Genomic DNA, 11808 nt, shown 5'->3' on the forward strand with positions numbered 1-11808 from the left:
CACATCGGACACTGTATTCAGCAGCATGGTGCACTGTGCTGTCCCCTGTTCTGTTCACATTCTGCACATCTGACCTTCAGTACCAGTTCCAGGTCCAGAGTCTGAGCTCTGCCACATGCAGAAGTATTCGGACAATTCTGTGATTGATGGATGGATTGAGGATGGACAGGAGGGGGACTACAGGGGGCTGGTGGAGGACTCTGGGATGCTGCAGCTCAAACCACCTGTAGCTGAACACCTCCAAGACCAATGAGATGGTGGTGGACTTTGGGAGGAACAGACTCCATCTCCAGCCCACTTCCATCAGGGGCAGAGACATGGAGGTGGTCAGGACCTTTAAGTACCTGGGACAGCAACTGGTCAATAAACTGGACTGGTCAGACAACATAGACAGTATCAGAGTTCTTTTATCATCAGAGTCGTCTGTACTTCCTGAGGAGACTGGGGTCCATTAACATCTGTAAGAAACTGCTGTGGCTGTTCTACCAGTCTGTCGTGTCCAGTGTTTTTTCTCATGCTGTAGTTTGTTGGGGAGGCAGCATTAAAAAGAGGGACGCTGCACAATTGGACAGACTGGTGAGGAGAGCTGGCTCAGTGGTGGGACAGAGCTGGACTCTCTGGTTTCAGTAGCAGTGAGAAGAACCCTGGGGAAGATTCTCTCCATCCTGGACAACACACAGCATCCTCTGCACAGGACTGTGATCACGCAAAGGAGTGATCAGCTCCAGGCTGCTGTCTCTGACCTGCTCCACCAACAGACTCAGGAACTCCTTAGTCCCCCATCAGACTGTACAACTCATCACTGAGTGGTCAGACGAGTCGTAGTCATGATCACAGCAGGACTGATCCAATGTGACTGCAGAATGTCTATGCACCTTATGTAGTTTACTACAACTTTTTTTTATACTACCTGCCTGAACTCTTTAAATCATTGTGCCTTGAAATGTGTAAATACTGTACAGCGTTGGAAAAAAAGTTTTCAGACACCCTTAAAATTTTACACAATCTCAAATACTATCATGAAATATTTGTGGAAGAATCTTTTTTGTGTTTCAAAAGGTGTGGCTGCATTAGACAGATACAAACAAATACAAATGGCATTTTTTGTTTATTGTTCACACAAAAAAATAACAAATTCATATTGACATATTGAAACTGTCAAATTCTTGACAGTTTCAATATGTCACCTCTCAGCATTGTTGGTATCAAAGTCAACAAATAACAGAGAATGTGTTCAAAACTGCACAAATCTAAATAAACCATCACATCGTCAAATTAATATTTACTAGTCATGCCATTGGCAGCAGTAGAGCTCTGGTCCTGGCTGGATGTTCCCCACGAGCCTTTCACACTGCCAAGAATAGGTCTTTGTCACTGTCATAGAAAACAATGAAAGGAGTAATCCTGTCCCATTTTTCTTGAATTACTGCTTTTAATGCTTCAAAATTCTTTGGTTTACACTTTGAAACAGACTTTTTGATAGTCCACTATAGATTTTCAATGGGGCTCATGCCTCATGATAACCATGACCTGGATGAATGAGAAACTACACAGACACCAAACCATGATACTGCCTCCACCATGCTTGACAGCAGGTACTGCACATGCTGGAGATGATGCTTCTCCTGGCCTTCTGCGTACCCTCACATTAGAAGGAGGAAGATAAAGCTGGAAACTGGACTCATTTGACCACAGAATCGTCTTCCAGTTCCTGTCTGTCCAGTTCTTGTGTGCTTGGGCTCAACAACTCCGGGCTAACCTCTGTCTCTCATTGATCAGGGGCTTCCTGATAGCCTCATAGGACCTGAAGCCATGATCTAAAAGTCAGCCACATTCAGTGTGGGTTTTCCCTGTTCATGCGGATCAGGATGCGGTCATTTCTTGCTGAAGAAAGGATTTGCTTACTATTATGGCTTGTGACTGTACTAAAAGAAATTACACTTGAAGACCTAAGAGTGATTCTTAATGCAATATTTCACAAATGCATGGGGCGTCCAAAAACTTTTTTCCACCGCCTTATATTGACCCTGGGGTTCACATTTAGTATCTCTACAGATACTGTATTAAAATCTGAAGTTTTTTAATTATTGTATTGTAGAGCATGTCCTTTAGAGTCTTTAGAGAATATTAATGTTAATCTTGTTACTAGCCTGCCTTTCTTGCTTTTTTGTTAGATCGATAGATTAGATAGATTAAACCTTTATTGATCCCACAGCGGGATCAATTGTTGTATTTAAACTGCTGAATACTTGAATTTCTCTTGGGGCTAATAAAGTATCTATCTATCGATCTATCTATCTATCGATCTATCTATCGATCTATCTATCTATCTATCTATCTATCTATCTATAGTCTATCTATCTATCTATCTATCTATCTATCTATCTATCTATCTATCTATCTATCTATCTATCTATCTATCATCTATCTATCTATCTATCTATCTATCTATCTATCTATCTATCTATCTATCTATCTATCTATCTATCTATCTATCTATCTATCTATCTATCTATCTATCTATCTATGAGAAATTAACATATTAGGGATTAAACCCTGTAAAAATTATATAAAGTACTGCTTTATTTGACTATAATCCATACGAAGGTACCCTAGACTGTTATTAATTAATAAAACTAGACACTTTTTTAAAAAAAAATTGCGGATCAGACCCATACAGTTCTGAAGCCTAAAACACCTGGGCGACATACAGGGAGAAAGACGAGGCAAGTTTGCAACATGCAATAACAAATGTAGCTGCAAGAGGGACTGACTTTGTGTGGTGAGAGCAGTACCAACAGTGACTCACTTTTGTCACTGCCTTTTTTATATTTACAATATGCCAAGCGTACAGGAACAATTTTGTGCATTGATGGGGATTATTTCCTAAATCAATTCTAAAATGCCTGTCTGGATTGAGGTTGTTTTAGTTCTGAAACACTGATTTAAAATCAAAACATATAAGTGTGGACTTGGCCTGTAAGAAAAAAGTTGATATTTCTATTGACAATCTTCAGGACATGCCTTAAAACACAGTTGAACACCTGCGTATAAAATGTTGTATTTACAAGGTTAGGAGCTCCATCCTTTGACAAACTCAGCTAAAGTAATACAAGTAAATTTCCACATGGTTGTGTAATTTTTTACAGGGTTCGCAGAGATCCTCTTTTTAAGGTCAGTGACAATACTAGCTATAATTGCTGCCAAGAGATTGTCCTTGTGTCTTTGATGCTGTTACTGTGTAACTAAAGGTAGATCCTGCCAGTCGGCTAGTTTTAAACTGGAACACTGAAACATTTTTCAGTGTTTAACCCTGTCAGTCTCATCTACGTTAGCTAAGTTAAAAGCTGTCTGGGAGAATTCCTGATGATCAACAATCACTAAAAACATCCATCCAACCATTATCAATACACCCCTAACCCTCTGTAGCCCATTGCATGTTTACAGTTTACATTGTAAACATGCAATGCAAATTCTTTTCAGTGATCAGATAAGTGACCAAAATGGATTAAACAGTCAATTATGTAACATTACAAACAGCTTATATCAGCTGCAGGGATTCTGGATTGGCAAGACAAGTGTTTGTTTGTGGTTGAACATTGATGAAGTTAATCTGCGATTGCGAAGTGTTTGATAAGGTTGGCGGCTGTTTCAGGTCACCGGTCTGCTTACAGAAGTAGCATATTATGAGGTGTATGTTATCTCTGTGTGAGTGATGTTATCTGGGGTTATTTGACTGAGTTGCAGCTGGGCAGTTTTAACTTTGTCTGTCTTTGTTCACTGTCTTTCCTCTGATCCACACATTCTTGTTTTGCATCCTAAGAGCAAAAAGTCGGTTGGAACAAAGTGGATGGAGCAATGTTTAGGTGAAAACCTTCAGCTTTAAAGCGCTTTTTACATTTCTATTAATAAAACTGCCAGTGATCTTCATCCCATGGGTGAGGCATGTTAGTGTCGGCCATGTATTCAGGTCAATAACCCTGCTAAAAGATCCTTGGAACGAGGCCTGAGGTGACAGTTGTAACAGGGAAAAGTCTTTTTGTTTTCAGGATTTCAAAGTTAGTTTTCCCTCAAAGAATGTCAAAGTTCCAACATGGATAATAATCCTCATTTTACTTGGATGTGTACAGAAGAAAACCGGAAACATCTTCAGGTGCTCCATGATGTGTCAGCCTTACTTTACCGTCTCACATGCTTTGGCTACAGATTCCATGTTTAGAAAATTGTATGCTTATTATGGCAAATGTTTGGATCTTAATGCAAGTGGTGGGATAGATTTGTTCCACAATGTATTTATTAAAAGATTAATAATGATACAGTAACTCATAGATACAAGATAACGTACAATAGGTTAAGCAAATATAACAGCCAAGGCTAAAAATCGAATCTTAATTTGCAGCCCACAACGTAGCTCACTGTGTGCATGCAGGAAGTAGAATGTTGCAGACCATGCCTGAAAATCACCAACGTTTTTAGGATTTCTTCCGTATCAAAACAATTCACTGAGAGTAGTCAGCACATTTGGTGGTACATCAGAAAAAGTAATTATTAATAGCTAACTTGGTGTAACAGAGCAAAGTACACTCATCACGGAGTGTAATCTGCCTGGCCCAGTTTATACCTGTTGGCATTAAAGATTAAGAATGGTAAACTGTTAACTGTTAGGTTATTTGTTTTGTTTTGTTTTGTTTTTACTGAGATAGTCTCAGCAAGCAAATGATTATAAAAGAACATCACCAAAATGAGTCTTAAGTTAATTGAAATTGAAAAAAGTTCAAATCAAAGGAAAACTGAACTGCATACTGAGGTAAAAGTATGCTGTAGGCAAATCATTATCAAAGACGATCAGCATTGGCTGTTGTTCATTTCAGTTGTTGCTGTATAACTGATTTCAGTACAATATTTATTTATATTACCTTTGTACTCTGCTTAATTTAAGATTGGCTTGATTTGTACTCCATAAGTAAGCCATTAGATCAGCATAATATTTCATAGTATTTCTCCCCTAAAATGTTTGATGTAATTTCATTGATTTGTGCTTAAAATAAGATGTAATCTCATATTACATGGGATGTATTTTAGCCCGGAAGGGTATATTCTGGGCTAGGCTATTTCAGAAAGTGACCCAGGCCAGTGCATATCCCAGGTATACTTTAGTTGGGGGTTCAGTCTGGCCTGTTACACACAGATCAAGTCAGTCTTAATTTAAGCACAAATCAAAAGCAATACAAAGAGAAATTATACTGAAATCTGTTATACAGAAACAACTGAAAGTAGCACCAGCCATTGTGGATGTTCTATGCTAATGTTTTACTTACAGCATAAGTTTTTCTTGGTTTTCAATTCAGTTTTTCCTTTGATTTGAACTTTTTCAATTGTAATTTGCTGAAGGACATTCTAGATATGTTATAGATTTTCTTACTATATGGTTGTAAGGGTTAAATAGTTTCTCCACCAATTATAACTGTAAGATTATTAATAATGCTTCTCCACCAATATTAATGTAGGATTAATGTTTGCTCACATGGGGTTAAGGGCTTCATGCAGAATTATTACATGGTCTACCTGATATTCGACCAGCGAAGTATTTAGATTAGACCAATATAATAATGCAGCACATGAAACACTTCTTGCTGCGCTGTCAAGAAGAGCTTCAGGAAATGTAAGGGGAATTATTTAGCTTGACAAGTTCTGTATAAAATTGAGGTAACTGGAATCTATACAAGTTAGGGACCAAAACATGAACAACAAAACAATTGAGGCACTGAACTTATATTTATGTACATTTATTAAACTAAACAATAACAATAACACACATTACAATGAACAACAACAACACAAAACAAATAAGAGGATTAAATGTGAATGATGGGAAAAGGAAGAAAGAGAACACAATATTTTAACATAACATTAGGGTTAATATTATGCTTGAAATATGGTGTTCTGAGGGAAAGGGATGAATAGACCACACCTGAAAGCAGCCGTCAAAATATGATCATGTGAATGGCAGATTATGTTGATACTAATCAGGAGGAATAAAAGATTAAAGGCAAGGCAAGATGTAGATTGGCTGTGAAGGTGTTAAACCCAGGGCAGGAAAAGGACAGACAAAATCTGCTCTTGTCCTGTTCCACTGTGTAATAATGGCTGGTGGATCCTACAATGTTCTTTCAGAATGATTTGCTCTTTTACGAGTTTAACATGCTTAATCTTTATGTGTCAACAGGTATAAACTGGCCTAGTCCAGTTTATAAACAACTATACTTTGGCTGGGGGGTTAATCTGGCCTGTTACATCAGCACCGTCTTCAAGATCATGGTTGTAGATTTTATTTGAACTTTCAGAAGGGAAAACATTATGCAAGGGGTCTGAATCTTCTTCTCCAGGAAATTTTGAGCATCAAACACTTCGTCGTTATACATGTAAAGGAAATCATAAAATTCAGGTACCAAGTGAAAATGAAAAGATAATGGTGTGTTCTATTATCTTGCAGTAAAGCGCTGAGGCATTCTTCACGGCTTTCAAGTATTTATTCTTCTGTAGATCAGCCTTTCTAATTTAAGATTATCCCTGCTGATTCTATGCATATATAGGCTCAATTTAGTCTCCTGTCCTCCTTTGTCTTGTCTATTTGGGGACATAACGTCTTTACAAACATGTCAAGTTTTGCCAACAGGTAGTGTCACTGGGACCATTTTTATAACCCCATCTTTGAGTTCTCTGTTCCCTTTTGTTATCAATGAACTGTTGAACACCTTTTCTGTGCATGCTACTCAGTTGTATTATAATTTATTCAGTAAATTTAACAAAATGTCCCGTTTAAACCTTAACTTCACCTCCAGGGACTAGATTTCACAAGGTTGACTGATTTACAAACTGGGTATTTAATAACAAAGTAAACTCATGACACAAGGTGAGGTTTTGAAGCCATCCACTTTAATGAAATGTTGACTACATTGCTAAATACTTCTTCACACGAGCAGATAAAGTGTACACTTTAAGTTACAACATACAGCAGATCCACATATGGGTGTATTTAAAACCATGTTAATCTCGGCGCAATATTTAAAGAATGTCATCAGCCAGTGGTCCAACAATCAGCAGTCTTTATTTGACAGAATGGAAGAGTTTGTGTGCCACCTAGAAAGAGGAGATGACAGGACATTCATCAACGTAAACATACAACACACTATGTAAAGTGAAGAACCTCAAACTGTTTCACCAAGCAAAGATATCTGAATATCACTGAAGTTACTGCTTGTAACCTGTAGCTTATGAACAAATGTGCCTGCTCAACATACCTGCTAGCCCACTAATCTGGCTTCGTAGTATAACCCTCACGAAACGCACAAACCAATGTGTTTATACGCTGTGACAAGGTTTAGATAACTGCAGAAAAATGTACTCATTGCTGCTGCCTGCAGCTGCTGAAATCCTACAAATAGACTAATTATTTCTATGCAAATGTCTGGGTGTTTTCAGCAAAAGACGTGGAAAATTCTGTAAAGGCCATGAAAAAAAACTTAAAATTTACAGTTCAGCTTTGCGTCATGAGACAACCATATGTCCTTATTCTATCTGACAATGACAAAATAACCACTCGTGATTTTTTTTCTCTGTCGGGGTGAATTTTTAATCTTTCTGCTTGGTCAAACTGGTAAATGTCACACTTACACAGTGGTCGCGAGCATGCAGGAAGTCAAACAGCTCCTCGGTGCAATCCTCCGCCGTCGACGACCGAGAGCCGACCCTGGTTTCACACTGCTCCAGACGCTCCATGGTGTGAACACAGTGCTCTGTTTCTGCACACTTCTGTCGCACAGTTTCAAGAGGATCCTGAAACATAGAACACGGTATGTGGAAAATAAGAGACATGCATGTATACACTGGCGAGCTCAACAATGCCAAAAGACTCAGAAGACCACGGAAAACAAGTGTGGTGGATGACAGAAGAATGCTTTCCCTAGCCAAGACAAACCTTTCACAACAGTTGGCCAGATCAAGAACTCTCTCCAGGAGGTCTGTGCATCTGTGTCAAAGTCAACAATTAAGAGAACATTTCACCAGAGTGAATACAGATGGTTCACCACAAGCTGTAAACCATTGGTGAGTCTCAAAAACAGTAAGGCCAGATTAGAGATGGCCAACAAAAAAAAAAAAACATCTAAAAGAGCCTGTCCAGTTCTGGAACAACATCCTATTGAACATCAGCATCACTGGCTGATGTTAACATAAACTGGACTATATCATTACCACCCCAAACCATAAAATTTGCACAGACATTCTTGCACTGCACATCTTTGCACTTTTAAACTTTATTTTTATTTTTATTTTTTCTGTTAAAAATTTTGCCACCCTTGTATATATTGTAAATAAAACTGCTGTAACAATGTAAATTTCCCCTGGAGTGGGGAGAAATAAAGAACTTTATCTTATCTTATCTTTATCTATGAGAGAGAAAAACTTGGAACTGACTCTCTTATATTTATTGATGATGTGACTGCTGATAAAAGCAGCAGGATGGATTCTGAAGCGTTCTGGGCAATATTATGCTTCAGAACTCATTGGACGGCGCTTCTCAGTGCAGATGATTGACCCGAAAAATACTGTGAAAGCAAAAAAGAGTTTTTTTAAGGTAAAGAAGTGGAATGTTCTGCAATGGCAAAGTCAGTCACTTGACCTGAATTCAATTGAGCATGCATTTCACTTGCTGAGGACAAAACTGAAGGGAAAAGAATACCCTAAGATCAAGCAGCAAGTGAAGACCGCAGCAGTAGAGGCCTGGCAGAGCATCACCATGGGACCAAACCCAGCGCATGGTGATGTCTACGGGTTCCAGACTTCAGGCCGACATTGACTGCAAATGATTTTCAGCCAAATATTAAAAGTGACAGATTCCTGATTATGTTAGTTCAAGGGCTGCACAGTGGCTCAGTGGATGGCACCGTTGCCTTGCAAAATGTCTCATTTTGCAAAATAGTTGTTTCCTTGACTCCTCTTTTTTTGCATTTCTTCCCCCAGAACTCAGCCCAGAGGAGTTGAAGAATCGAGGTGCAATTATTGAAATGAGATAAGGGGAATGTCTTCCCTCAATTCAAAGAGGCTTCTTTGTTTCCCATAATACCATAACTAATGGCCTACTAATGTGTCTAATGTTGCCTGTGCCATATGTTTTGGGGGGTGAGATTAAATTCCCGGAAATCACAACCACTCAGTTAGAAAAGAGAATGCCTCCTGGGTGAGGTGTGAATGGTTCTCAAGATCCAAAAAGTCCAGTTAACTGTTACAAACATTGCCAGGCTGAGAAACTTTACATTCAAGTGATTTAGAAAAACTCATCCATACTTTTATTACATGTAGAGTGGAATACTGTAATGCACTCCTTACTGGCCTCCTTCATAAGATCATTAGACATTTCCAGCCCATTAAAAATGCTGGTAGGTCTCTCAGAGAGCTGCAGGATATGGCCAGTTAATGGTGTGCAGAGTTCAGACCAGTGAAGGTGAAATTGTGTCTAGTTGTTGTGCTGCCCTCTGCAGGACCAGCTCTTCTTAAAACTTACATTTGCCTTAGATGTGTCCATTTTTAAAAATAAGCAGAAGATTGTTATTTTATCCATTTCTTCTAAATAGTCAGTGTTATTATAAAGCCTGGTCTAAACTGCCTGCACATTTAGTAAACCTGTTTGTCCTTTTATTCACTTAATTTCAATTTGCTTCTATTTTATTGTGCGCTCTTATCTCTTAGATGCCTTTATTTTCTGCTTTAGTACATCAGGTATGATTATTCCACAAATCTTTGTGTACTTTCTTCAACTGGTCTGTACTGTTTAGGATTCATTTAATTATTACTACATGTTTTATTTTATTTCATTTACCTACACTTGCCTGATAACCACTTTGAATAACCTCTGTGCATGACAAAGTGCTATAATAAATAAATATATTTGCTTGCTTGCCTACTGAAGCAGTTATAGTTAGCATTAGGTTTTACACTGACACTCATTCAGTAGATGATTACTACAGCAAGAGTGGTATTAACAAGGATAAACATCATTGTAGAAGTATAATGTAAAGCAGTTTGAATTTCCCTCGGGATTAATAAAGTATCTATCTATCTATAGCCTATCCATAGTCTGTCTATCGCCATAAAACACAGCCTTGAAAATGCCTCTAAAGTTGGTAAACTGGACACTGAATTTATGAATGTATATGATAATTTAAAGAGAGACAAACAGACAGCCACAATGAGGTTGAAGATTGTAGATGATGATGATGGAGAGGGACATAAGGCCTCACATGTATTTATAGCTATATTAGTACCAGAGGGAGGGTGGCAGTACAGGAGGCCTTAAACAATCCCACGTCTGATCACTGGAGGTCATGCTAATATTCCTGCTTGGAGAGTGGCAATGCTCAATAAACACCTTAAAACCAGATAAAAGGGCAGCCAGGTTTGCCCTTAAAGGTGTAACCTGACAATCTGCTGCACATGCGGTTCTTAAGTCAACATACCACCATTTCTTCCTCTTCCTCCTCCTCTTCTTCCTCCTGAAACAGACAGAACAAATCAGTCATTCAACCCCAGTCATCAGACACTGATTAGCTGTTGTGCTAGGAATCCTTATTAATCAATATGTTAATATTACTACGTATTCAGTCTGGATCCTGCTGCGCCTTTAAACCTAACTTCAGCATCTTTTTAAATCTGCTTTAGTATTTTTTTTTTATTTTATTTTTTTAACCGCAGGCTAATGCTAAGCTGAGCTAAGCTAATGGTAGCTACCCAGCTAAAGCTACCAAACGTCACTGCAGTATCAGAGTCGGTTTGAATCTGGAACAGCTACTAACGTCCTCGGGCTCTCCGTCCAGGACCATCTTCTCCTCTAGAACCATGATTTGGAAGCTCTTGTCCCGATCTGCTGCTGGAGGACACCGCAGGTCACCGGGCTGCTTCTTCTTCTTTAGGTTCCAGTTGCGGTGGGCAAACCAGCCTAAAGGCGCGTTACCGCCACCTACTGGACTGAGTGGAAAAACAACCTTCAAATCCACAAATTGTTAGAAAGTATTATTTGGACGGGAAAAAAGAACTTTATAATTCTAAAGAGAAAACAAACTTCAAAACTATAGCAATGACTCGCACAGAAATAATACACATATTTTGAGTGAAATAAACCTTTTATCTCGTTTGTTCGGAAGTATTGTGTCTTGGTGGATAAACCTTTCAAACTAAAAACGCACAAAAAGCAAAAATTTGAGTGAAAAAACTTTTAAATTCATAACTTCCTTAGAAAGTTCTATTTGGGTGGAATAAATCTTGAAAACCGTAAAATATTAGCTCTAAAGTTGTATTGTAGTGGAATAAACCTTTAGACTATAAAGACCTGCACAGAAAGTGACATTTTGGTTGAAATAAAACTTTGAAACCATACGCAGTTTTTTTTTTAAAAACACACTGTATGGGTGGAATAAAACCTTTAAAACTATAGCAATGACTTGCACATAAATAATATACATGTTTTGAGAGAAAAAAACTTTTATCTTGTTTGTTAGCAAGTATTATTTTAATGGATAAACTTTTCAAACTAAAAGCATTTGCACAGAAACTAATATTTTGAGTGAAATAACTTTTAAATCCATAACTTGTTCCTTGGAAAGTACTATTTGGGTGAAATAAACCTTTAAGACTGTAACATGTTAGGTTTAAAGTAGCACTGTAGTGGAATAAACCTCTAAACTACAAAGACCTTTATTTCAAACAAACCTTCAAAACTGTAAGTAGTTCCTTGGAAAATACTATTTGGGTGGC

The 11808-nt window shown here is 38.1% G+C and overlaps 1 protein-coding gene across 1 annotated transcript; it reads right to left on the reverse strand.

Moving 5' to 3' along the window:
* Window positions 1–6914: 6914 nt before the first annotated feature.
* Window positions 6915–10983, reverse strand: LOC111577742 (cytochrome b-c1 complex subunit 6, mitochondrial). Its single transcript, XM_023284166.3, has 4 exons — window positions 10851–10983; window positions 10515–10550; window positions 7675–7836; window positions 6915–7140 (listed from the first exon to the last, which is right to left on the reverse strand). The coding sequence occupies exons 1-4, from the start codon at window positions 10893–10895 to the stop codon at window positions 7108–7110; spliced, it is 276 nt and encodes a 91-aa protein (XP_023139934.3). The 5' UTR covers window positions 10896–10983; the 3' UTR covers window positions 6915–7107.
* Between the last annotated feature and the right edge of the window lie 825 nt (window positions 10984–11808).

Source organism: Amphiprion ocellaris, chromosome 2 (assembly GCF_022539595.1).
Source record: "Amphiprion ocellaris isolate individual 3 ecotype Okinawa chromosome 2, ASM2253959v1, whole genome shotgun sequence".
NCBI lineage: Eukaryota > Metazoa > Chordata > Actinopteri > Pomacentridae > Amphiprion > Amphiprion ocellaris.

What these genes read in the sequence shown, in the direction of transcription:
- LOC111577742 (XM_023284166.3), bottom strand. Translation starts at nt 10,895, where the DNA reads ATGGTTCTAGAGGAGAAGATGGTCCTGGACGGAGAGCCCGAGGAC. An exon ending in TGGACGGAGAGCCCGAGGAC is followed by an intron (nt 10,551 to 10,850) that starts GTTAGTAGCTGT and finishes TGTCTGTTTCAG; the next exon opens with GAGGAAGAAGAGGAGGAGGA. An exon ending in TGCATGCTCGCGACCACTGT is followed by an intron (nt 7,141 to 7,674) that starts GTAAGTGTGACA and finishes TCCTCTTTCTAG; the next exon opens with GTGGCACACAAACTCTTCCA.